The sequence below is a fragment of the Scophthalmus maximus genome, chromosome 17 (genome assembly GCF_022379125.1).
Source record: "Scophthalmus maximus strain ysfricsl-2021 chromosome 17, ASM2237912v1, whole genome shotgun sequence".
In the NCBI taxonomy this organism is placed as follows: Eukaryota; Metazoa; Chordata; class Actinopteri; order Pleuronectiformes; family Scophthalmidae; genus Scophthalmus; species Scophthalmus maximus.
The window spans coordinates 16,997,047-17,024,031 of NC_061531.1; the positions used below are offsets into that span (position 1 = coordinate 16,997,047).

At 46.6% G+C, this 26,985-nt stretch overlaps 2 protein-coding genes and 3 non-coding genes across 7 annotated transcripts; 2 read left to right on the plus strand and 3 right to left on the minus strand.

Moving 5' to 3' along the window:
- Nucleotides 1-371: 371 nt before the first annotated feature.
- On the plus strand, nt 372-4,410 carry dcaf7 (ddb1 and cul4 associated factor 7). Its single transcript, XM_035615118.2, has 7 exons — nt 372-766; nt 1,070-1,228; nt 2,044-2,155; nt 2,262-2,380; nt 2,464-2,673; nt 2,829-2,946; nt 3,152-4,410. The coding sequence occupies exons 1-7, from the start codon at nt 629-631 to the stop codon at nt 3,322-3,324; spliced, it is 1,029 nt and encodes a 342-aa protein (XP_035471011.1). The 5' UTR covers nt 372-628; the 3' UTR covers nt 3,325-4,410.
- On the minus strand, nt 3,791-26,192 carry kcnh6a (potassium voltage-gated channel, subfamily H (eag-related), member 6a). Of its 3 annotated transcripts, none has more exons than XM_035615111.2 (17): nt 26,039-26,192; nt 25,614-25,689; nt 22,359-22,589; nt 19,947-20,105; nt 19,739-19,842; nt 18,801-19,098; nt 16,872-17,074; nt 11,646-12,071; nt 10,471-10,888; nt 9,888-10,087; nt 8,975-9,227; nt 8,310-8,503; nt 8,091-8,190; nt 7,722-8,009; nt 6,755-6,938; nt 6,147-6,345; nt 3,791-6,024 (listed from the first exon to the last, which is right to left on the minus strand). In XM_035615111.2, the coding sequence occupies exons 2-17, from the start codon at nt 25,687-25,689 to the stop codon at nt 5,740-5,742; spliced, it is 3,618 nt and encodes a 1,205-aa protein (XP_035471004.2). In that variant the 5' UTR covers nt 26,039-26,192; the 3' UTR covers nt 3,791-5,739. The 3 variants fall into 3 exon arrangements, with proteins under 3 accessions (XP_035471004.2, XP_035471002.2, XP_035471005.2); XM_035615109.2 differs by having other exon boundaries at nt 25,614-25,709; XM_035615112.2 differs by having other exon boundaries at nt 19,956-20,105; nt 25,614-26,192.
- On the plus strand, nt 6,645-6,716 carry trnac-gca. Its single transcript has one exon. It is a non-coding gene; the product is annotated as a tRNA-Cys (tRNA).
- On the minus strand, nt 9,666-9,737 carry trnac-gca. Its single transcript has one exon. It is a non-coding gene; the product is annotated as a tRNA-Cys (tRNA).
- trnac-gca lies at nt 20,142-20,213 on the minus strand. The gene has a single exon. It is a non-coding gene; the product is annotated as a tRNA-Cys (tRNA).
- Nucleotides 26,193-26,985: the final 793 nt, after the last annotated feature.

The window sequence follows — 26,985 nt, forward strand, 5'->3', positions numbered from 1 at the left end:
TTATGATCATAGTACGTAGTACTAGGCTAATTTTAGAATACCGTTATAAATAGTATTATGTAAAACATAGAAATGTTCAAACATGTTTTCTCACCCTAGTTGAATAGAGATAAACAAAACCAATAAACAGTACTCTACAGCCAGTTATTTGATTACATTTTAATTATAAGATTATTCTGACATCGAGCAAATTATAATACATTTATGAATATATATATATATATATATATATATATATATATCATCCCATGAATTAATTGTTCAAATTATCGATTTGTTAAAGAATATATTTTAAACTTAACAACGGTTCTGTGGTGATTTTATTTTTTTGAAGAAAAAAAAAAACATAACCGGAAGTGTCTTTTGCTTTTTTTTATTCGACTTGACAGTTACTCCGAGCCGAACGAAGCAATGCAACTCTTTGTTGGGTGAAGTGGCGAGAAATCTTTCTCCAAAACCAGATTTGCTCATTCAAATGCTCGTCGTCGCGACGCCGGCGGACACTCGTTCTCACCCGCTGAAGTAACGGGCGACAATTCGCTTAAAAAAACGACTACTTATTTCGTAGTTAGCTAACGCTAGCGTGCTAGCTGCGGGGTCGGTGGGAGGGAGGGGAGGGGGAGAGAAGATGTCGCTTCACGGTAAAAGAAAAGAAATCTACAAATACGAGGCGCCATGGACGGTGTACGCGATGAACTGGAGCGTCCGCCCGGACAAACGCTTCCGACTGGCGCTCGGCAGCTTCGTGGAGGAATACAACAACAAGGTACATGGCGTGTGGCTGTGGCCATTTACCAGCCACTGGCTAAAGATGGAAACGTTGGCGAGCTAATGCTAATGCTAATGCTAATGCTAGTCGTCCTGCGCAGCATCAAAGCGGAAAAATGACCGTTTTCTTATGTAATTCCCCGCTAACATCAAATGACGCACGTGAACACATATCACAGATGCGAGTCTTTAATCCGTTAGTAGCGTAATTGTTCAGTTAATTGTGTTTCCGTGCGCCCTCGTTGCCTCAGCGAACAGCTCATTGGCTCGTGTGGTAACGCGTCCGCTACCCTCTACACAGGTCCAGCTGGTGGGTCTGGAGGAGGAGAGCTCCGAGTTCGTGTGCAGGAACACGTTCGACCACCCGTACCCCACCACCAAGATCATGTGGATCCCCGACACCAAGGGGGTTTACCCGGACCTGCTGGCCACCAGCGGGGACTACCTGCGCATCTGGAGGGTAGGGGTTCGCCCGTGTCCGATAATCCCACAGGAGGAGCCCCAGTGTCATTGGTGTCGTGTGTGTCATATACTTCCATCCAGCTGCCGCACATTGTCACTGGTGCATAGCTGCTGCTATAAATAACCCCTCACAAGAAACTACTGAGCCGCCTCCTGAAAAAAACGAAACCGTGTTGACTCATTGTTTCTTTAGAAATGTGCACACAGGGTAGCAAAGTCAGAAAGCACTGAGAGACAGACGGGCACACTTTTATTCTTGCCTTGTTTGTTTGTTTGTGTGTGTTGGGATGGGGGGGGATATTCTCAGCCGTATCCCTTAAATGTCTTGCGTGTCCCAGTGGACGATGTATCTGTCCGTCACACAGGAAGTAGTCATTGTTTCAGAGACAAGGTTAGAGTTGCAGCGACTTTTAAGTCAACCGGCAACTTTTTTGATAATCAATAAATCTGTTCCAGTAGTTTTTATGTAAAAAAAGTCAAACTTCTCTGATTTCAGCTTCTTAAATGTGCATATTTTCTGGTTTCCCTGATCCTCTATGACAGTAAACTAAATATCTTTGGTGTTTGGACAAAACCAAACGTCATCTTGGGGTTTGGGAAACACGATCGTCATTGTTTTTATGACATTTTATGGACCAAACAACTAATCGATTACTGGAGACAGACAGACAAACAGATTATTCGATAATGAAAATAACCATTAGTTGTAGCCCTTGAAGAGATCAGTCTGTTTACTGCTTCAGCTTGGCCAGGTGGCCGTAGTGAAATCGTCATCATGACTTGACATTGGTCACATTGACACTTGTTTTGCAGGTCAGTGACACAGAAACCCGTCTTGAATGTTTGCTGAATAACAACAAGAACTCAGACTTCTGTGCGCCCCTCACCTCCTTCGACTGGAATGAAGTTGATCCCAATCTGCTGGGTAAGTAATCCACTGAATGATTCGTAGTGAGGAAGCTAGAATTTGGACTCAATTGGTCCCTCGTGGGTTAAATTTGCGTTTCTAAGGTGTTGTTTGTATTCTGCAGGCACCTCAAGCATTGACACCACCTGCACGATCTGGGGTTTGGAGACCGGTCAGGTGCTGGGACGAGTTAACCTGGTCTCTGGACACGTGAAGACCCAGTTGATCGCTCACGACAAAGAGGTCAGTTTGTGCATCAAGATGCAAACTGATGCGTGACGTGTGGTTGTGTGCACACAATTTAATGAATCTGTGTGTATTTTCAGGTGTACGACATCGCGTTCAGCCGCGCAGGAGGCGGCAGAGACATGTTTGCCTCGGTGGGAGCCGACGGGTCCGTCCGCATGTTTGACCTCCGACACCTGGAGCACAGCACCATCATCTACGAAGACCCCCAGCACCACCCGCTGCTCCGCCTCTGCTGGAACAAACAGGACCCCAACTATCTCGCCACGATGGCCATGGATGGCATGGAGGTCAGTTTCCTGTGAATTGTCTCTCGCCCAACATATTTCTTACGTAGAATATAATACTATAGTGGAGTGTAATGTCTGTCTGATCATATGGTACAATCAAAAGCTCAGAGCCACAACTCTCTCTCTGATCTATCGTTGATATTTCTGTGTAACAGGTGGTCATCCTTGATGTACGTGTGCCTTGCACGCCAGTAGCTCGGCTGAACAACCATCGCGCCTGTGTTAACGGCATCGCCTGGGCCCCCCACTCCTCGTGTCACATCTGCACTGCAGGTAAGTTTGTTAAAACATCACCAGACGATACTGGACCAGTGAGACATGAATTACAATCCAGGAAGTCCAGCTGGAGCAGACTTTAAAGGCTCATCAGACTCCAGAACATTTTGTCGACCGATTGGCCTCTTTCAAAAAATGAGGACACTTTCTTGTAGTTTTTTTTTTCGTTTTTTTTAATGGTCTTCATGTCTTCTTCCCTCAGCCGACGACCACCAGGCCCTGATCTGGGACATCCAGCAGATGCCGCGAGCCATTGAGGATCCCATCCTGGCCTACACCGCTGAAGGGGAGATCAACAATGTGCAGTGGGCGTCCACGCAGCCCGACTGGATCGCCATCTGCTACAACAACTGCCTGGAGATCCTGCGTGTCTGAAGCCGCGGACACTTTGATGAAGACGAAAAAGGAGCGTTTTGTGTCAGATTTGGACTTTTTTTCCCCCCTCCCACCAGTCCCACTGCTCTCGAGACGATGAGATCACGGGCGAACTGTCAGAAAATTTGGGGGTTTCACAGACCTACTCCACAATTTACATTTTCTTCCACCACGTTACTCCACTTTTCTATTAAGTGTGTTTAATCTCTTATTTATTTTTGCTCGCAAAGGGGTAGCGTTCAACATCTGCTCGGCAGCTGTGAGGAAGGTTTTGAACTCTTGAGATGTTGTCTCTGAAAATCAGACTTTTGTACTTCTTGGTGTGATTTCAGCCAGATGTGAGATTATATCCACAAAGGGGGTTTAGATGTTGTGTGTTTCATCTGTTTTGATTTGTGAAGGTTGAAGCGAACTACTGGCTGACGACCTCTCTAATGCGTAGGAACGTGTCGTAGTCTTCTTGTGGACTCATTATTATTATTGCTGGTCAAGATCAGTATATTATATAGTCTTGTTTACCTCTGTGGCAATTTAAATTTTTTTAAAAACACTTGTGTCCAGTATCCTCTCTACGAATAATTGTATTTCAGGCTCGAACTTGCGACCTGTGCAACGTTGTAAGAATTGTAAAACATAACCAGAGAAGGCTTCAAAATCCTCACGGCGATGCTGTGAGGCAGCCATGTACAGCAACACTGAGAACCTACCAGAGCAATGTTGTTGTCTCTGAGCTCCCTGACTATCCTCTTCTTCTTCTTCTTCTTCTTCTTTTCATTTGTAGAAGTTTGTGCTTGGAAAGCTGCGTTTTCTTTTGTGTTTAGAGAGTGAGCTGTGAAGCGAGAGCGGGAGCAAAACAACTTTTCCGTCTGCGTCTGCCTCTCTTTTTTTTCTTTTTCTTTTTTCTTTTTCAATAATTAAAGGGTCATGTCCTTGTAGCATGCCATTACAGGGCAAAATGTAAATACATATAAATATATCAACTTGAGATTGTTGGTAAGCCAAGTGTTCATGTTGTAGCTTTTTTCATAAAAGTTTATTATTGAATTTGCTCTAATAAATTGTTTTCCTCCATGTCTTAGGAACAAACGGCGTCGCTTCATTTTGTGTGAAGTTGAGTGTTTGAAAGGTCGTGTTAATCTTCTACCGTTGGAATGGTCACGACCAAAGGATCTCTTGGTCTTCAATCGTAGGCCATACCATCTAGATTCCCGCTAACCTGGGGTATTCTGCATTTCCAAAATTTTAATATTCCAAGTATAGTACATCATACCTGTAATTGAGAATGTTTCTTGAATGATCTGAATGTTAATTCCGCATTTAACACAGTAAGCTTTTAATTCGAAAAAATAATAATACTATTGTAAATAACAGGAGTTTGTGCTTCAAGAAACATTGTACAGTATTATAAATGCTTGTAAATGCGTTACATTCACCTCATGGTTGGAACTGTGGAATCATCTTAACGGAGGACGTCATGAGACGACGTCTCTGTGCCTGCACGTGATTAACAGTCACCATCCACACAACCGTCGGAAGTTTTAAGCGTCAAATGTTGTCACTTTCAGATAAACTCATCAGGTCCGTTGTGAAACCGAAACACAAAAACTGTGGACAGAAAATACAGAAACAGAAAAAAAAGAAACGGGGGGGAAACCAAGCAAATCTTTGTCTGCTCCGCTTGATTGTGTACGTTGGAAAACACACTCTCGTGATCAAATATCACAAGACATGAAATGTGAGATGAAAATTACACTTCACTCGTCATATTTCCCCCCCAACCCTGACTTGAACCTTCACGAACCACCATCCTCCACAGTGTACCAGACAGTTACGTTTTGATATTTTTTAAACAAACACAAAAACAGCAGGGAATCTATAACTTTTTTTTTTACACTCAAAAGTTACGAAGTTTACTCCACGTATGGCTCTTAACGTGACTAACGCGTCTCTAAAATTATGAAAATAATTTCAGTGCCAAGCTTTTTTTCTACTCTCTAAATGTGCAACTCGTTTACAAAGTGAATGCAGAACATTCTTCACGCGTGACGACATATTAGCGGTCCTTGACATTTCTCCTCTTTCGTAGGAAACCAGGATGCTGTCGACTGTCTGACGCGTGTATACTGTAAGTTTCTGTGGTCGTGTTGCAGATTTCCCCCGCCCAGCCGGCCCGGAATTAATCTCTTCCTCGGGGAGTGAAGGGATGCTGCAGCACCGTTGAGTCCGTACGAAAAACACGAGGCACTCTGAGGCCTCAGTGACGGAGGAAGGCCAGGCTTTCCCACACTGTTCAGCAGCATCTGAACAGTACAGAGAAGATTTTTTTAAGGGAGGGAGAAGGGAAGTAACCATCATGGGGGAACACGCGGCCATCCCGTCCAAAGCGGCAAGGGCTTTTTCGTCGGTGTGTGTATTCTAGCTGCCTGGCAAGACGGGGTCGGAGATGCGCCTCTGGATCTCCGGCACCGCCGCCGAGGTCTCCAGGTGCTCGGGGAGGGAGGGGAAGCGCTGGCTGCCACATAACAGTCCTGTAGGCTCTCGGATGCCCGACAGCAGAGGAGGGGCGAGGTCCACGGAGGGCAGGCGCGGCGGCTCCGCCTCCGGCGACATGGACATGGTGTCGTCATCCGATGCCACGGTGAGATGGATCCCGCTGGACAGCGTGTCCTTGGATTTGTGCTTGAAGTCAGAGTCTGGACTCTGGACGGACAAAAGAGGAATTCAGACACGAATAGACGCTCAAATAGTTCCAAATAGTTCCAAATCGATGGATGTTACAGGGATTGCGATTACTGGAGTGTGTATAAACTGAAACACTGCACCTGTAGCAGAGAGGCAGTGCTGTGGATCTGGACCGGGGGGACGGCGTGGATTGTGGGCGGCCCCGCGCCGTACAGGGTGGCGGGGGGAGGCGGGTGAGGGCTGGGGGACACGGCGCTGTAGGCCGGAGGCACCGGGGCCATCTGCCGCTGGAGGAGCTGCAGGATCACAGTGATATCTGCTGTCATGCGTGACTCCAGCCTGGCAGGGATGAAGGCAGAATTTTGACCATGAGACAACAAATAACTTCTGTGCCTCATTCTATTTTTTTAATACAACGTTATCTGCTCTTTCACAAACGTCCACTAGGCTTCTCCCTTGCTCTCTCTACAGTGTCTCACTCTCCGGTGCACCTACTGTAGCTGTAAGCGGATGCAGAGACACAGCGCGACACACTCTTGGAACTCTTAACAGCACACACACCTCGAAAGCAAACACAATCCTCTGAATAATACCAGAGCCCAATTTCTTTATTGCAACCTCGCCATGGTATTGGTACAGGGGGTATAGCTCAGTGGTAGAGCATTTGACTGCAGATCAAGAGGTCCCCGGTTCAAATCCGAGTGCCCCCTGCCCCTTTTAATTCTCCGACACACATTGACCTTCTCACCTGTTTAACTGAGACTGTAGCAGCTCCAGTCTGGATTGGAGCTCACTCGGCCGGTCGTCCGCGCTCGAGCGCGGGTGGAAACGGGCCCTGACCGATGACGACTGTCTCTGGCCTTCTGGGAACCGGCCGGTCTTGTGGCCTGGCCAGTAGCCATACAGGCCCGACATGCTGATGGGCGCCGCCGCTGTGCCGGAGGAGAAAAATCATTTGATTTCTGAAAACACTTTTCAGTAATTCAAGGACAGGAACAGAAAAATTCTTCTAATTTTTTAAAATATTGTTTTAAACTTCTCTTTCAATTTTGGTTTCGTTTTTTACTTCTGTTTGCAGACGTTGCTGTAACATTTCATCAGTTTCAGTTATGTACCTACTAGTTCTGGTAGGGGCGGGTTTTTAAAGGTATAAGGACAGGAAAGACTTTTTTTTATCGGTGTAACAGGGATCTTCTAACTCAAACTGTAAATCCAAATCCTATTTATGTTTCATAATTACTAAACTTATCTTAAACTTGCAGCCATCATAGATTTGATGAAACTGCATGAATAACATTACAAAACAATAATAACTTTTCCTTTGGTTTTAGCTTTCAGATTAGATTTGATTATTTTTTTACACGGCATGTTTTTAAGCGCATTATATTCTATTACACAGATTTAGAATTGTTCGCTGGACTTGAATTTGAATCCGACTCAACAAGAAATCCATCACAAATCAGACCCTACACTTCGCAATGAATGATTCAAAGGGGTCGAATAAAGAAATTCAACTCTTTAACTCAACTGATTTCACTCCTTTCTGTAATCAAGTGGAATGTATATGTCAAGAAGATTTTGAATCAAAACTTTGGGGATATGAAGGAATTTTCTCTCCTTTCATAAGAGACACGATGTCCCCAACACGTCTGGAGGAAGATGCTGGAATCGGATGTTGCGGTGGAGAAAGGGATTGTACGTCGGATGATTTTTACCTGAGAACGGCGGTGCTCCGAGGTCCACAGGCGGTCCCATCCCAGCGGAGGGTCCGCTGTGAGGCAGGGGGTTGACCGCCGCGGGGGGGAAGTCTCTGGTGTCGACCCTGTGGGCGTACAACTCCCCTTTGCCGTGGCCCGCGGGCTTCATCTCCTCATCGCTGGACTGCGAGCAGATACTCGCGCTGCTGCAGAGGTCCTCCCAGTGGGATCCTGCCGTCGGGCCCCGGTGGTGGTTTGCCATTGTGCAGGACTTATCGGGGTAAGTCTCCTCACGGTCCATCCCGTCTGCGCAGACAAAAGAACATATAGAGATTAGACATCCGACGGAAGCATGTAGAAATGTGTGGACCTGCCCGCGTCGCTCACCTGGACGGTTTCTACGCCGCAGGGAGCTTCTCCGATGCCTCGCTCGGCGGTAGCCACATTCAGAGTCCCTGCTCGGGGTCGTCTGGTTTATTCTATCTGCCTGATACATATCAGCTTCAGTAATTCAAAAATACACACAGCATCTCATGCATTAAAGGAAATATCTTTTCGAATATAACAAGTATACAGGTGTCAACGTTGCCGTCTGGTGGCACTCACATCTCTCAGGTTGAAGGTGATCTCCAGATTGTTCCAGAACACGTCAGCAAAGTCGGGATACATGTCCAGCACCTCCAGCAGGTCTTCTCTCTGGATCTTGTGAAGGTCGCAGTAGGTCAAAGCCCTGACGTCAGCGCTGGACTTCCCCGGTCGTCCGTACAGGCTGATGGACTCGCCAAAGATGTCGTTCTTTCCTGGAGAAGAAGAGAGAAAGAAATGATGGTAAAAAGGGACCAAAAGCTTATCGATAAAATCCCGAGTGAAACGTGAACGTTAAAAAACAGAGCACGACAGCTCGGCTCACATTGACGCTCCCCTCACGCACAGCTGAAATAAAAAAAATGACCTATGCGCCGCGGATCTGAACGCAGGCCCTATCGATGATCAATGCCGCTGTGGAATGGAAGTGGAGCCGTGCCCAAACACCTCTGGCAACGCAACACACAGAGCTCAGCGTGAGCCGGGGCTGTGGCTTTGCGGGAAAAGAGACGAGAGGGCGAAAAAATACAGCAAGTTTGAACTGTTTCTGATTCAAAAACGTACTTTTTCCTGCATTTTGAAGTTATTTGCAATAGAGCGTGGTTAGAATGATTGATTTTCTTGCAATAACCTGCGATTGACAAACACACAAGTAAGCAGGGTCTCGGCCGTGGCCCGTAGCTCACCCAGTATGGCCACCACCACGTCTTCCCGGAGGATCTCGATGGAGCCTCTGGAGATGAAGTAGACGGCGGTGAGGATGTCCCCGCAGTGGACCAGGGTGTCACCCGGGGGAGCGTGGGTGGTCTTGAATCGCATGGCCAGCGCCCGCAGGCAGCCTTTGTTGGCGCCGCGAAAGGCCTTGCAGTGCTGCAGCAGGCTGCGGTTCAAATGGAGGCAGATGTCCGCCTGCAGACACTCGGGGAAACCCTTCAGAACCTGCAGGGCCACAAAAGCATAAGGTCAGAAGGTACGTAGAAAAAATAACCTGAGGGGTGAGAGAAGGAGAGCAATCAGTCCGGTGGATTCAAGTGGTGGAACAACGGGGCCGGGTGATTATCTGTTCTCACATTGAATTGGCAGGCGCTAATGTTGCTCTCTCGCCGCGTCACTGCTCCGGCGCTGTCAGGAGCCCCGAGCTCGAGCAGCGCTGTGACGCACATCGTCGCTTGAAAAAACACAAACTGGGTCTCCGAATGTGGCAAGCTCAGCTCAGCGGGGAACACTGATTTGAATATTTGGATCAAAAGGAAAGGCTCCGAGGGGTTGGCTCTCGGGACCTGTTGATCTGCAGGTCAAATGTTTATCACTAAAATACCAAGCCTTGCTACGAGTCAACCTGATGACATTCAGTTTGACCTTCAGGCCCGTTGGGAGAGGGGGCACCCAGATTTGAACTGGGGACCTCTTGATCTGCAGTCAAATGCTCTACCGCTGAGCTATACCCCCTCACATAGAATCCAAATAACATATACGCGATAAAAATAAATGTTTTTGACAGATTAGTCATCTTTTTCCCAACAAAAACTCTTCCCAGCCATTACCCACGACCCAAATTTGAAGATCTCGCCTCCTGGATGAACTTCCCCCATGACTTACAGCGTTCATGTCGATGCCGTTGGTGTAGGACCAGGCGTGTTGGAAGTACTCCTCCAGCCGCTGTCGCAGGCCTCCGGGGATCTGGTGGAAACGGATGAACTCCTTGACCCGCAGCATCTGGGTGTGGTAGCGGGCCGTGCCCGAGTACAGCCGCTGGATGATGGCCGACACGTTGCCGAAGATGCTGGCGTACATCAGAGCTGCACGGGGACAAAAGTCACAGACAAAGTCTCTACACTGTTGTAAAATGAAGGTAAAACCTAATAATAATAATAATAATAATACATTTCATTGCTAAAAGCAATCTTCAAGTTACATAAGTGTGCACAAAATGTAATTCTATGGGAAACGTGCAACATCAGAAATGTTAAGACGCTTTCATTTATAACAGCTTTTCCATCATAATCAGGAATCAAAATCATAGCAGCCAAGGTTTCCACTTTAAGATTTTGTTTCCCTTTTGCAGCCACACATCCCCGTTAAACTACGCCTGCTTTAAAACTGAAGGTATTTCATTTGTTTCCTAGCCGGTGCTCCCCCTAAAGCCATCCAGGTTTTCAGACTCACTCCCACTCTTACTCACAGCCGATGAGCATGACGCAGATGGAGAAGATCTTCTCCGGGTTGGTGTTGGGCGAGACGTTCCCGAAGCCCACGCTGGTCAGGCTGCTGAAGGTGAAGTACAGGGCCGTGACGTACTTGTCCTTGACGGAGGGGCCCGAGGCCGCGTCGCTGTCGTTGTAGTGTTTCCCGATCTGGTCGGCCAGGTTGTCCAGCCAGCCGATCTTCAGGCCGCCGATGTGCGCCGAGCTGGTGCGCTCCACGTTGCCGATGGCGTACCAGATGCACGCCAGCCAATGGGCGATGAGGGCGAAGGTGCACATGAGGAGGAACAGGACGGCAGCTCCGTACTCAGAGTAGCGGTCCAGCTTCCTGGCCACTCGCACCAGCCTCAGCAGCCTGGCCGTCTTCAGTAGTCCAATCAGAGTAGTTGTCTGGGGCTGGTCAGAGAGTAGACGTCATATTAGTGTACGCTTACATGTCATTTTCATGCATTATCAACATAATATCCAGAATGAGAGACGTCCTGTGCAGACGGCAAACATCAGGATTTCTCATCAATAGGGCTAATGTTTCTTCTTTTAAATTCCGAATGTTGATTTTGGTTTTGGGAATGGGCTCTGTGCTTTTCACCTGTGCTGCTGGTTGATTCTTTGGGACACACAGTTCTTTGCTCACTACTTGTCGAGCTAAATTGTGTGTATTGTCTCCGCTGGCATTGTCATTGCTACTGGCTGATGTTTTTCCAAGGAATAATACACAGAACCGACAGCTATCGGACCGTGAGGAAATATTCGCTGAATTTTTTACAAAAAGTGTAATTTTTTACTGCCCCTTTAATTTGACCTCTAAAGTGCATTTCATTGCTTCCGGGTAAGTGTCTTCTTGTCCTAATGCTGAAGATGTCCATTATTCTATAATAACATCGCGGTTACATGCTTGATGCGCATATTCTGGATTGTTTGTACATGCAAACTACTTAAATAGACAGGTATGCAGAATGCACGCTAAGCGCTAAACCCACAAGATGCAATAGCTTTTGTTACTTCAACATAAAACCATGATCATTTTGTTATGATTCACCAACCACACAATCCCATCAGTGGGTAGCGCAGGTGGGGCCTTTTCCTAGATGGACACTCAATGGCACGATCTACTGGGATGCTCAAATATGACTGAATCCGCTGTCTTGCTCACCTCCTCCGATCCAGAGCGGAATATGAGCAGATCGAAAGGGATGGCGGCCACGATGTCGATGAGGAACCAGCCCTTGAAGTAGTGCTGCGCAATGCGCCCCGGGTGGCTGACCACCTCGTCGTTGTGGTTGACGTAGGTGGTCCGGAAGTTGATGAGGATGTCCACGATGAACATGACGTCCACCACCAGGTCCACCACGTTGAGCGGGTTGCACGTGTAGCCGCAGGTCCTCCGCCGCTGCTCCTCCACCTCGTTGAGCAGGAAGGCGGCCGAGTACGGCGTGAAGACGGCGGTGTAGATGACCAGCAGCAGGATGACCCAGTCCCACACGGCTTTGAACGGGCTGTAGTGGAGGATGGTCCATTTGTGGATGCGCGGGGCCTGGAGCTTGTACTCCGGCAGCACGTCAGCACCGAGGGACAAAACCTGAGGGATGGAGGAGATGTTATCACCAATGAAGAAAGGTCAGTGGGAACCACGACCACAGAGAGCATTTTATAGGGACAGAACAGACAAGCTCCCTCATGAAGCCAAACAGGATTATATGAGTTTCGGGGCAGCCTCGTCCAATCGTTTATCCATCTGTGAAGAGATGATCTCGTTGGGCCGCGCAGTGGTGCAGTGGAACCAACCAGCCTGCACGTTGCCCGTGTATCCGTGGGTTCTCTCCGGCTTCCTCCCACCGTAAGGCAAGTGACAAACTTCTCAACCAACCTCCTCTCTCCACGTTTGGCAGGAAATGAAATGTCGCAGCCCTTTAGTTTCCACGCTCACTCAATTTCTCAATGTGCTGAACTGTTAGTGCAGCAAAAAGAAAAAAACAGAAACAGTTTGTGCCTTTAGCAAAAAATATACAAATCCTAATCCGGTTTTGCCACAGTCACTAACAAGCGACACAATAAACAATGAGAAAGAATCGGTGACGTCAGCGATGAGTATTGAGATCCCACTGACCGGTACGACAGTGAGAGCCTCCGCGTCCAGGTTCTCATCCTGGTGTGGGCCACAGCAGCAGAGCAGTTTCCTCCAAACCCTCTGCAGCGGCCACCTCCTCTCCTGCATCCCTCAAACCAGAGACCCGGCGTGTAGCTCTGTCCCCTCTGCACAGTCTCCTCACTGAGGCAGGGAAAGCTGTCGGTTTTATAGAGCCCACCGCAGCTTCACCTGCCTCCGCTTCACCACGTGATCCCTGTTTTTATCCGGACCGTGTGACCCCCACCCCCCCTCCCCCCCCTAACCACTGTTCCGGTCAATCGTGGTCTGGGGAATAAGTGCTGTCATCGACTGCACGCCACGCAGAGGAGTGGTTTCGGTTAATTCTTGTTTACTGCCAGGTCGGGACGTCGTGTGGGATGTGCACGATGATTGACATAGTCACCATGACAGGGAAAAAAAAAGCTGCAAGAAGAGTCCAGAAATAGTCGGAGCAAATTGCTCCTTAAGGAAAAAGTGCTACATTAGAAAAGCTACTGAACGCCTTAAATAAATAAATCAATAAATCAATAAATCATAAAATAAATGAAGCCTCATTGGGTTAAAAAAATATAAAGTGAGGTGAGGGCAATGTTAGATCTTCAGTAGGAATAACCAAAGCTTGTATAGTTTCCCATTATGGCATGCATGACCCTTTAATGACAAAGGGATGTTGGCGTCTGCTCTTGTTGCACAAATCCTACATTTTATTCCATGGCCACTTTTTTGAAAATGTGCCTTTGAAGATCTATTGAAACACAAAGACCCGTGACTCTTCTTCGCGTATCAGCAACCAGCCACGGCGGCTGAGCAGATGCGGAGAGACAACGCGACAATGTAAACACAGAGGTTCACTCATCCGAGAGAATTCTAATGTATTGACGTTGTCGTGGACGAGCTCTGCTCCGTGATGACGAGCGGAGAGGAGCCGCTTGCACGCGAGCGCCGGCTCTCTGTCGCCACTCGGACTTTGTGGTTAGGGAATCGGAGAGAGTTCACTGTTTGTACATTTTCACGTCAATTAGATTCAACAGACAGTGGATATGTGAATTACAGAGGGACGTTACTTAAACAGCCCCCTCAATACAAATCCTCACAATCCTGAGGACACAGACGTGATTTACCAAACAAGTAGATAAAGGAGAGTCACAATGCAAACTGAATCTTTCACATTTCTGCATCCTTATCCAGTTTTAATCCACTCCAAACACAAGCACACGGCATCTATTTCTGTACTTAAAACATCATCAGTAAGCCGTGAGAGCCGAATCAGCTGAACCTATACTGTGCACAGATTTGGGGGACTAGTGTCCATGAACGTGATGGGTGACACATGGCACCAGCTCTACCTGGATCCAACTGGCGCCGGCGGCAACAGCTCACCACCTGAGCAGCCGAGGAGAAGGTGAGACGCACACGGAGGAAGGTAAAAGGAGACGCGGCGAGCCGGCCAACGGGGAAGTGAAGGACGCGAGGGAGCGCGCGCGAGAGAGAGAGGCTGGTTTAAAAGGCCGACGAAGAAGAAAAACAACTCACAGGCTGAAGCTTCTGCTTGAGGCTCATGCTGAGGAGCACCACAGGGTACACAAAGGACTATATGGACCATGCGAGTGGGAGAAGGCAACCTCTGTCCATCCCTCCGTATCCCCCTCCCTCCTGCTCGCTCGCTCCATCCCCCCCCCCGCCCGTGGCCCGGCCCGGCCCTCCCGCCTGCGAGACCCTCTTCCCAACACGTGAACAAAACAACAATGACCTCAGTGGTTGTACGAACGACGGCGTCCTGCAACGCCACCGGAACTCATGAGGCGACAATAACAGCTCAGAGGACTAATGGACTTTATTTAATGCAGCAAACCCTTTTATGTATTTGTGATAGAAGAGGAAAAGCGCAGGTTCTAATTTAAAGTTCAGTTGTCAGAGCTGCGTTTGGTTTTCATTAGGTAATTCCTAAGTATGACGTTATTCATGTGTTTATCTTAAAAACAAGAATATTTAGTACATATTTGAGTGCATTAAAAGAAATGTCTATATGTGGATTTAGGTTTTAAAATGTTTTGATTCATATTATGCTGTTTCTGAAGTGAGGTGATGTCATGCGATGATTGTTTGTTTTTTGAAACAATGGCTGAAACATTTTGGTATCATCATGCACGTTTAGAATTTTTTACGTGTATATTTTTGTTGTCAAGTCATGTGACAGATTGTATTTACAGAAATCATTGAAGGCCATTTAGCTGCGGGCGATATTCTAAATTAGAGAAAAGTTAGAAAACTTCTCACCTCTCAATTTATCTAATTGGAATTTTGGGATGATTGATCGTCAATTCAAACTAAATCCAGCTTTGTGTAAATTGCGCCTATTGTAAGCTCATTCAAAGCCAGGGGGCACCACATCAACACACTTCAGCTTTCCCCCCAAAACACACGCACACACACACACACACACACACACACACACACACTCTCTGCCCGTTCCACTGTGCTTTCTGCAGTTATCTGTGTTCTACAAGCTGCAGTCTGGTCAATCACAGTGTGTGCTTCGTTATGCAGACAAATCAATGCGCACAAAGATCAATGACAACCTTCATTTCCCTTTTTGTAAGGTGCCAATCGAAATCCAATTATAAAGGCAGGACTCCAGAAAATGTATTGTATAACAATCATAAGGAGAAAAACACAAAAAACAAAAGGAAAGCTGACATATGTTTACAGAGTAGATACGATACGATAGATTAGAAATATTGCATTTGCTATAGCGATTGATCGCCTGCCCCCACATGGCAACGATTACCGTGACCTATATCCCGACCTATTGGCCTCACATTTATGTACGACCCCAGGACCATGATACCACTGTGAGTCAATTCAAGCTGTTTTCACGGGACGAGAAGTCAAACCGTCTCCGGTGTGAAGACCACAGGGTGGAGGGGTGTGAGTTCGAGAGCAGTTGGAGGGTTGGGAACGGATGTGGCGAGAGCAGGGCCTCTCTGCCGCCCTCCACTTCCATTAGCTCCAGAGGCCAAGGTCACAGGCAGCGGCGAGCCAATGGGTGCCGCTCAATATCCTCACGGCCGCCGCCCCTCCTTTTTTTTTTCTCTCACTCTCTTTCATAACTTCATCTCACCAGACAGCTCCACAGACGGTGCTGTGATCCCACCACACACACACACGCGCGCACACACACACACACACACCGACGCAATCTCCATATGCGTCCTCACACACTCAGCGGAGGCTCCGCCCCTTTCTCTGCTGCCGAGCTACCATCTATACACCGTGACGAACATTGATGACAACATTTCAGCACATTCACATTTGATATTCAATATAAGGCTCATAAAAAAAAGGAACATATCAAAAAGTGTCTCATAATGCAGACGAGCATGTACTGTAACACCTCAAATGATCTGACAGCGTCATTATGGCGTTATCTCCAATTTTCAGAATCTACAGTAAGTCTGGAACAAAGTTAATTTGTCACAGTACAATATCGGAGTACAATTAACTGTCGTTACTTCCTTCTACTCAAGTCAAATGTATTGAAACGCAGAAGCTTTACTCGTACTGCTGTATTTTTCAACTGTGGTTCCCCTTCCACTGATGCAGTGCGTGCGAGGTAACGGTAACGCACCGTGTGGCGTGATGTCAGGTGGCTGATGATTGTATTCCGCTGCCGGTGCCATTGGATGTGGCGCCTCAGGTGAGAGCATTCTCTCACACGCTCGCCCCGTGACTGCAGGTGTCTCTCGGCGTCTTCACCGAGACGGTCGCAAAATACCACTTACAGCCGCCCGGACTATCCGCGTGCGGAGAGACGGTGACTGGATGTGACAGTGACGACGTGCAATAATAGCTCACACCCCGAACGTGTCACACGGGATAAAACAGGCAAGCAGACTGCGAGCTATTGTGAGCCACAGTGAGACTAAAAACCTCTAAGAAGGAGGCTGAACGTTGACACCGCATCCTCCCGTCACATAATCCATCAATCGGGAAAGCAGCGAAATAAGAATATAAATCTATTTGAGAAAGTTTGGCCCAATCATTTCCAAGAAAAAGCAACATTGACACCAGGCTAATGATGGTTATCAATGCCATTCTTGGAACGAGGGGAACCAAACTCAGAACAAGGGGAATTATATATTTCCTTAGTTTAAAAAACAAACAACAAGTCTTGAAAAACGCCATCAAAGACCCCCAGTCGCTGTGACTACTTAATTCCCGTCTGATGTGATAGAGGCACTTGTGTCTGACCTGTGTGACATGCGTGACCTTCTCCGTGACGTTCTGGGTGCGGTCTTTTATCTTGCTGGGCGCGATGATCTCGATCTCCGCGGGCGAGGGGGGTCTCATCCGATCCGAGCCGAAGGTGAGGGTGACCTGGGGGATGCGGCCGATGGTCCGGTGTCGGATCAGGTCCGAGTCGGACGTGGAGTTCAGCACGCTGGGCTTCAGATCTGCAGCAGAGATCGGCAAATCAAAAGACGGTCGCGTAGCGTGGTGTGAAGGAAAGAGGAAGAGGAAGAGCAGATGTACTCATGTCTGAATATCTATTTGAATAATAAGATGATCTTTTAAAAACACTGCCAGGTATCTGATCTTCAGGCGTCCAGACCAGAAATCATCAGGACATTACAAAACAGACTGTATTTCCCCCCTCAGGCCCAAAGACGTAGATGTAGACATCATTTACAGTGCAAATATGGTGGAAATGAAAGCGAGTGTGACAGACAGGTTGAGAGTCGACAGCATGATTGGAATCCTGTGTTAGAATTTTTTTTTGTTTCCCTACAAAGTATTTCCCACGAGAGACGAAGGGGACAGATGTGCAGCGATGGGCAATTTTAACACAAATGGCCTGGAAAGGCTCATACACACACACACACACACACACACACACACACACACACACAAACACACCGACAGAGGGATTGATCAGTGTGTCACGCGCTCAGAGCGATGCTCTGTCCGAGAGAAGATCTTGGATCTGCAATTTGTCTTGTTCTGTTTTTCTTTTTGCCGTCAGACAGAAAAGTTAAGATTGTTTCACCGAATCATTTTTTTAAATTTTCACTGGTGATGGGAAATCCGTCATGAGCTGCTCGGACGTTCTGTCGCCTGCGGATCATTTATTTCACCTCTCATGTTTTCAGTGTTGCCGTGAATGAATGAAAACCACAGCAAAAATACTGATGCTTGAATTCATGTAACATCAACTCACTTTGAATGAGACCTGGCATAAATTAATTAACTGCAATAATAATGGAATAATGGACCATTTTTTGTTTTAAATAATTATAAATTTTTGTCTAAATTTGATGATGATACAGTGACTTTGATGTCTAGGTACAACTTCATGTCGTATCAAAAGACAGCAGATACTGCAACAAAGTATAAACACTTTCATTCTATTTAATTTTATTTTGAAAAGCAAAAGCAAACTAATTTTAATTCAATAAAAAAGTGAATTACGTTCTGTATTAGGCCTATTTGCAAGTTTTGTAGGATTTAATGTAAAAATAATAATAATACATTTTATTTAAAGGCGCCTTTCTGGGCACTCAAGGACACGTACAAGGATACATAGGACATTAAAAGCGGCAAAAAAAATGAATACAACAACAATAAAAACAACAGAAAGAGGCAGAGCCATTGACATCAAGTGGAATAGGCAGTTTTAAACAGATGTGCTCTGAGTTGCAATTTGAAATGGGGGAATGAATCGATGTTTCTAAGTTGGGGTTGGTAATGAATGTACGTCACTAACCTATTATGGACTGGCAAATGACTCAGTCTCATCAATTGTTGTTAAATCATGTGATCATACTATATTATAGCAACAATATCTCACACTGAGATCAGCTGTCGCAGCTTGAGTCCTTCAGTCATTCATATCAAGGCAATGGAATCATGATATTAATTTGTCAATACAACTTAGAATTAGCTTTAAAGTAAATATACTATTCTATTTTCAAGACAAACCAAACATGTGCATGATATGTCGTCTGATTTATCATATTATTATAATTATAGTCTTATGTTCTTGTGAGTCAACTGTAAAAAAGATGTTGTTGAAACTAATATAGTGTGAACATGCATCTTGGAGAGACAAATATAGCAATGATAATCTAATAAAATGAATGTAATGTCCCTCTGAGATACTCGCAGTGTCCCAACACTCACTGCTGTTCGTGAGAGGGTCTCCGTGAGGGGGTCTCATGCCGTCGATGTCGTCCAGCGACGAGGCGCGCCGGAGGCTGCGGACGCTGTCCCGGGAGCAGCTCCGGGGGAGACTCCCCCGGGGGAAGGCGTTGGCGGGGTCCAGCCGGTCCGTCAGCAGGGAGCACCGCTTGGTGGACGACTGGGCCGCGGGAGACGGAGGATCCAGGTCCCGCTCGATCAGAGCCTCCGTCTCCGACTGCATGCAGCTCTCCTTGGACGGGATCCGGAACTCTTTCAGAGGGACCTCCTCGCTGTTCGGCTGTCCGACGAGAGGCAATTCAAAAAGAGCATTAGGGAATAGAAGCGTGCGGTTCTCTCGCGACGCAAAACGTGACGTTTCAGAGAAAAACGAGTTCCCAAAACAACATGCAGCTGACCCGGAATTCAAAGGGTTTTTTCCCCCGTTTTTCCAGTTTTGTCGGTTCATTTACGCAAACGCTCCAAACGGATCTACATGAAATCCAAAGTGGGCCTGCGGCAGAAAAGGAACGTTGTATTCCTGCCAAAGAGAATTTTCAACGTGTCAAGTGGCCGAGCACAGTTCTGGTGTCAGGTAGACGGATGCCTTTAGGAGATTGGCTGTAAACAGAAGAGGAGAAGACGATTCTGAAACTTCAAAAATGAACCGATCAGTCATTTAAACCCAAACAATTCTCACGACTGTCTGAGGCAAGACACCATGAGAAACTGTGCGTACTGATGCGTGCGGCTCGCATGATCGGTTGGAAATTCAGAACAGTTTTTGAGGAACAGCTACTGTGAGCGCCCAATCTCCGGTCAGTGAGTTGAAAAGTCCAGACAAAGCAGCGGCCGAGCTCAGTGGCTACGCTAGTGTCACGCGCTCGATACCGGCGTGCGCGTGTCGGTGCGCGCGTGGGACAGTGTGCACGCGGCCTCACCTGCAGGTAGTCCACCACCACCCCTTCAAACTGATCTTTGGAAAGGGACGGCCGCCGCATGGAGCGCAGCACCGGCAGCCTCATCTTCAGCCTGCGATTCTGACCTGAGGGACGGGGGAAGCTCAGTCAGCTGGTATCAAAACCACTGACCACTGAGGTGACACAGATTGATTAAGACTGGAACACAAAGGAAGGAAGAAGGCTTTACGGGCTTTACAGTAAATCCATCCTTTGGCGACCCGCTGCCGGAGGCCGGACCTCTTGAGCGTGGGGTCGACCAGCTCCTGGAAGTCGAGGATGTACATGATGACGAGGCCCTCCTCGTTCTTCACGGGGACAATGTCCACCAGGCAGGGTCTGCAGGTCCCTTCGGACACAGAGAGAGGGACTTTAACAAAGCAGAAGGGGGCACCAGGAATTGAACCAGGGACCTCTTGATCTGCAGTCAAATGCTCTACCACTGAGCTATACCCCCCTGGAGCCTATGGGGTCATGACGCCATGCGACGGAGAGAGAGACTCGGAGGGTACGAAGGCGAGACAAAAAAAGGAGGTTAAATGAGCAACACTTCCGTCAGGTCTAAACCTTCACGCTGCAATCAGTGCGGTCTAAGAATAGGAATGGGGGGAAAGGGTCGATGAGACCGACGCACGAACATACGTCTAGACGGGCATTCTTCCCGTACGCACATCCACTCGGAGGAGAAGTCTGACGGGAACTCCAGCCTGTGCTCGGAATCACCGCCGCCACTCGTTCACAAATGTTTCTGCCTGCTGCAGATTGGGAGCGCAGCATGGGAGCGGGAGCCAAAACAAATAGATGCTCGGTCGGGTCTGAGGCGGCCTGCTGGTCGCCAATTTCCATGACAACGGCCCTCTCCCTGCGCTCCCCATGCCCGAGTGACCGAAGTAACAAAAAGACACGGGACGTGTGTGTGTGTGTGTGTGTGTGTGTGTGTGTGCTTCTGTCAGACGGTAAATGTGTCTTGGGTTTACGGAGGGGGCGACTTCGCCGAGCCTGCGGAGTTTGCCTGCCAAGGGCCGAGGAGGCGAAACTGGCGGTGGCATCGCGATAAAGTCAGCGAGGGAAGAGGAGACGAGGCTTTGAGAGGAGAGGACGTTCAGTTAAATGCCACCGTGTGAATCGCAGGTCAGAGGTTGAGGCGTCTGTCTCTTTGTGCTATCACACTCAGTTCTCTCATTAATTACTGTCTTCCCTCTTACTCTCCATCAAATAGATGGATACAAGTTGAGGATAGGAAAGAAAGAGAGAAAGAGAGAAAGAGAGAAAGCCCGGGAGGGATCGATGCGGAGGGAGGGGAGACGGGGATTAACGTTGCACCAATAAACCGATACGGCCGAAGAGGGGAAGCAACGCAATGGAGCATCGGAAGGAACATGGTGTTTAAAAATAGATGAACCAAATGATGCTGAGTCTGTCTCGCCGGGGAGTTGACTCAGTGATGAGAAGACACTGTGTGACTCCTCCTGATCACGAAGTCCTGATTTCATTTCATTGCATTGGGGACGAGTACAATCTGGGGGAAAAAAACACCGAATGTGATTCTGCATGTTGGAATTAATTGACGACGGGAAATGTGAAGGGGGGACACGTCTCTCCGACGGGCAGGGTCTCGACGAGGTCAAAAGCCCTCTGGATGTTTCTGGATTTGTCTTGGTGGCTGGATGATTGATACCAGCGTCAGATCCCGACACTTCACACGACGTTGAATGATGGTTGTCAGGATAAATGTACTGGTCTTGTCATCAATCCTTTGTAGATAACCGAAACATCCCAGCGTATATATTCTCTTCGCACTGTATATATCTTGTTTACATCACTATTTTTTCCCCTTGTTTAATTTGTATTGCTTTTTTTTTTTTTTTTACTGATGTTTCTATTTGGACAATCGGCCTTTCTGCAAATTTGAACAAAGTGAGAATATTAAATGATTCTCTTATGTTCTCTTGGCTTATCTTATCTATAAAAAAACATGAAATGACATTTATAACATTGTTTTACATTGTCAGGGGTTAAACTTCATAGCCAAAATTGAAATTGAACTCGTGTCAGGTGTTGTCTCAATGTGCATAAAATGTTGGACAATAATTCCATTGCTTATTATGCTAAACACAATGTTTCATATACTGAAGTCAAACCCCCGGTTGATGAAACTATCGCAGGGATCATTAACACATAGTTTATTCACTACTATATTAATCAACTGTAATTTGATCCACTTTGATTTTTAAAACCAGGGCAATTAGGATGACGCAGTATTCTCAAAAGTAAAGGTTACCTCCCAATAATGTCCGGCTTAGATTCATTAAGACGAATTGACTTTAGTTTCAGGTGTTCATTCAGTCACTTTGTGTATACTCAATTCAGGTGCACATCTATTATCATCATTTTGTGACATAGTTTTCTATAGGGACAAGGTTTTGTCCTGTCAGGTTTCTTGTCAGAAGATGGAGGGTCAGCCAGATTCTGTGAAGGCCACCAGGCTCCTACGCAGGGGTCAGAGGTCGTAAACAGGCTCCCAGGTTCTTCAGAGTTCTTTATCGCCCTCCTCCTCCTCGTGTTTCACCTTTCGTCCCCGTTCCTCCCGACAGTGTCTTACCTCCCTTGGCGTAGTACAGGATCTCCACCTTGCGCTCCTCCGAGCCGAGCAGGGCCTGCGCCAGCTGGGCCAGGGCGCTCTTCATGGTGCCGGGCCCCACCAGGAACTGGCAGGTGCACGGCTGCTGCATGATCTCGGCCCTGGTGAAGCCGAACATCTGGCAGAAGCCCTCGTTGCAGTAGATGATGCCGCAGTTCTTCATCTGCGCGTTGGCGATCACAAACTTGCGATCTGAGGGGCGACAGGAAGCTCAGTGTCATGAGTCCGTTTGAAGAGGGACGAAAGTTATTGAGGCCCACCAGCGTCTAATTAGTTAAATCTCTGATATTAAATAAGAAATATTATAGATATTTTAGTTGTTTGGGTGTTTTAAAAACGTCAAACAAAGAAGTTATTACAGTAAATGATAATCAACTAAACCTGGGTTTATGAAATTCAGCAGTTAATAAAACCAGATAATGACGACCAATATTCATACATAGAGTCACATGACATTAACAAATGCAACATTATAAATATTAGAACATTTAATTGTAGGAAAGTGGGAATAGAAGACTTAAGTTTGGAGGCTGGTTTGCTAAAACATGCAACAGGTGGATAAATGACAGTTTGGTGCTTCAATTGAATTATTTCATCACTTTACATTATTCTCAAACCAGCTGTTTGTATGAGCAATATGAGAAAACAAAAACAAAATTACTAAGATTTTATGATTGTCAGCTTAGCTTTAACTGAACAGTTAAGTTTTTTTTATTTTTTATCTCTGTTAGCTCTGCAAACTTAACATGCCGTTCTGTCTAAAATGATACATTTCTATGGCATAATGCTGGCAAAGAAAATATGATTCATTCATCTTCATCTTTTCCCAACTTGCATTTTCAAATGTTAAGGTATTCACGAGACAACTCCACTCGCTATTTGACATCTTCTCTACGGCTCTGTTTCTGAGGAGGTTCCGCCATTATACAATGAGCCGCTCCCTCCTCCCTCCTCTTCCTCCTCCTCTGCGCTGACAATCATCTTAAGTGGAACTGATGAAGTCCAGCTTCTCCACGTTGCTAATGCCATTAGCGTCACGATTTCCCCCCAGGGGGGCCGGTGGAGGAGCAGGTGGGCACTTTGGTACGAGAGCCTCTTATAAGAGCGTCACACCGGCTCTCAGGCAACTTGTCGGGGGATTTACAGCCTGTGAGATTTTAGCTGACATTTCATTTTCTTTTAATTTGACTGGAATATTTAGGGGTTTATCAATTGCTGATAATCATAACACTGCTCCCCTGCCGTTGTTATCAATTATAATCCATTCCGACAGGTGGTTTCTAGGCAGTTTCCTTTTTGTTTAGTTGCCATTGAGTTTTGAATTTGAAGCAGCCAATTATTTATCTATGATCTTTCAATGTTATTTCATGCACAAATATGGATTTTTTTGGCGGGGTCCATATTTGTCCATAATGTATTCTTGCAAGTATTATTTCACCCTTCCAGTAGTCTGCATGGAATTGCAAACTGTTGTGGGTATATATTGGGTTTCGATCGCATGGAAACTCCTGAATGCAGTGCACTCTGACGTGTCTCCCCACCAGCGGATGACCCCCCCCCCCCCCCCCCCCCCCCCCCCCCCCCCCCCCCCCCCCGGGGGGTTTACAGCAGCGCTGAGCTGTCCAACCTCTGATGCTGAGCATCACAGTTACTCTGCACTCAGTAATACAAAGCTCATATGACATCTAGTTCCTGTTATTGACGATGGTAATGTACGTGGCACCGGCAGCAGCCACTGGGACACAAAACAAACCCCCCCCCACCACCACTGTCCACACCGTGGAAGGGAATCAGGACAGTTTTGTTCGAAGGCCGCTAATGGAGGAGTTCAATGAACGAAACGAAACGAAAACTACATACATAACCGCTGCGGCCTCGGACTTGCCCCTTTTATTACCCCGGTGGTGGAACTGGGTTAAACGGCTCTCTCCCTGTTTAGCTGTCCCCGACGAGCCGAGGGGGGACGGAGGACTCTTCTCTCCTCTCAGTCCCCCCTGAAAAAGTGAGCTCCGCGGGGTGGAAAGCACATCCCATCCAAAGTCATTATCTGGGGCTCACAGCAGAAACCCAGCGGAGTCGTCACACCGTTGCTAAGCAGCACCGCTGTGGCACGTGCACTCGGCTGGCCGTGAACGTGCACTGCGCGTGCACACACACATTTAGGGGGATAACATTAAAAGAGGCATTACATAATTGATCTTTCGCCAAGGATGTGTCAGGGATTCAAGCATTGTCCCCCGGATCTAATCGGATCTAAAAAGAGATGGAGAGTTGTCAGCCATCAACTGTTTATTCCATGTTTGGTCAGTGTGAGATGTCCACAGTGACACAAGTGTGCTTCAAGGGGGGGTGAATGTGCCAAGGAGACTTAAAAGAGACTTTACTGCCTTAGATACATCGAGTACGTTGTGTCGCTATACTTTATTCTACAAATGAAGATGTGTCTGAGGTTGAGGTTGCAGAAGAATGACTTCTTCCCCCAGATGTGCGGGGGTCCCTCTTTGCAGCCAGAGGATCATGTGGGCTAATGGAACATAATGTCGGGCACTTACTGTCACACATCAAGGTGCAATGACCATTGAACATAAAAGGAGCAGCGGCGGCGGCAGCAGCGGAGTGTCTGTCAGCACCACTGATACACAATAGATAAGCTGCACCTCTGCGTGACACAAAGCCGCCTGCAGCTTGAAAGAGACGGAATAATGTCCAAAACGATACAATACACACACATGCACAAAAGATTATTAAAAAAAAAAAAAGATGAAATATGATCATGTAAAACAATCACAAACACAGTTGCACTTAACCGAGCAATTTGTGTAAAAGTGCATCCGACCCGTCGAGCTCACTGTTTTAACAATCATGAAATAATTTCTTTCTTTTTCTTTTATCTGCCAGGGGACAAATATGAGCCATCAGACGACTGGAACCATTACGACTCCCCTTTAATACAGCAGGTGTTGGCACTGAACTGGAAAGGCTCACACCCTTTATCAGATTAATTATACACATTTAATATGATATCAGATATTCAACATTACACCAAAGCGAGTTTAAATTGAATATTTAAAAGTGAAAATAGTATTTTTTGTCGTTGTCAGTGGCGAGTTTCAATCCGAATCTGAAGGTCAGCTGTGTGTGTGTGTGTGTGTGTGTGTGTGTGTCAACGTCAACAACACATGGCCCCACATAACTTAACTCTCGTCTCGCTCTTACTTTGCTCGTCGAATTTCCTGATGATGGTGTCCAGGTAGGTGTTCTGGAGCGCAACGTGACCGCGTCTCACGGGCATCTTGGTGCGGACAGAAGACACTTCTCCGACACATGAACGTTACAATAAAAAATAAAAAATAATAATAATAATAAACGAAATATTGAAAAGGAAATTTCAAGAGGTAAGGAAAAAGAAGAAGAAGAAGAAGAAGAAGAAGAAAGCGTGCGTAAACACGCGCGTATTTTCTCTTCTCCCGGAGACGCTGCTGCTGCTGAGGCACAGTGATGGAGAGGAGGAGCGGTTGCCAGGGCGATAGCAGATGCAGGATGTTGCACGCTTCTAATGCGGAGAAAAGTAGACGACGAAAGTCGCGTGCAACATCATTCAAAAAAAAGAAGAAAAAAAAAAAGTATTGTAGGCAACTCACATCCAGCGGGTTGAGCTCCTCTACTCGGCGAGAGGTCAGTGCCTGGTGAGGAGAAGAAGGAACGTGCAGAGCGCAGGATCTCGCAGCATCGTCCCTCAAAGTTGCGGACACTGTGAGACGAGGACGACGGAGCAGAAGCTCCGGTTCGCCCGAGTCCCTGGATCCACTCCCCCCCCCCCCCCCCGCGGCTGCACGCCACGACAAGTCAGCCCGAGTGAGGAAGGAGAAACACGGAAGTGAGGTGCGATCAGTCTTTCAAAATAAAGGTTTTACTCGTCCTCCTCCAGCCACATGAAGTTTAAGATGAAGTTTGATTCTCGATCTCCCCCAAATGCTTCATGAGAGAGAACTTCCCCCAAATTTGTTAGACTTTTGTGGGGCCAGAATATTTATTTGACATAATCTCAAAAATTTGGGTTACGGATAAAGTATGGTACGGTAATGTAATCCTGATTGTTACCAAATAATTTGAGATCAAAATTCAACACATTCACAAACCTCAAGGTGATGTCATCAAATGTCCTGTTGCAAATTTGTAGTTCAAAACTACAGACTGTAATTAAAAATGGATGTATAGTCACCGGGGTCCGGAATATGAATCCAATGTGAATTTCTTTCCCATCTTGTTCCAGAATTTTTTAGAATAAATATAATTATATTATACTTGAGAAATATGAGTGTTAAAAAAAGAATTTCAGATTATACAAAATGTCAATTATCCTGCAAGTTCGGGACACTATAGGATCATATACATTGGTATAAAAATCATTCCTTTTCATTTAAGGATTATTAAAATAAATAAATAAATAAATGTCAGGGCACTTATCGATAATCACGGATTTAAAAAAAATCTAAAATAGAAAGGATTTCTTAATAATAGGGCTTTTATTTTGAAAATCAATTTCCTCTATCGGTATGTTTGTTGCATTGTGGTTGACTTCACTGTG

Coding starts and splice junctions, on each gene's coding strand:
- kcnh6a (XM_035615111.2), bottom strand. CDS start 25,689: ATGCCCGTGAGACGCGGTCACGTTGCGCTCCAGAACACCTACCTGGAC. Junction 19,099..19,738: donor TGGTGGTGGACTACCTGCAG/GTGAGGCCGCGT, acceptor CTCGTCGGACAG/CCGAACAGCGAGGAGGTCCC. Junction 8,010..8,090: donor GCGGCGTAGAAACCGTCCAG/GTGAGCGACGCG, acceptor TTGTCTGCGCAG/ACGGGATGGACCGTGAGGAG.
- dcaf7 (XM_035615118.2), top strand. CDS start 629: ATGTCGCTTCACGGTAAAAGAAAAGAAATCTACAAATACGAGGCGCCA. Junction 2,156..2,261: donor AGTTGATCCCAATCTGCTGG/GTAAGTAATCCA, acceptor TGTATTCTGCAG/GCACCTCAAGCATTGACACC. Junction 2,381..2,463: donor TGATCGCTCACGACAAAGAG/GTCAGTTTGTGC, acceptor GTGTATTTTCAG/GTGTACGACATCGCGTTCAG.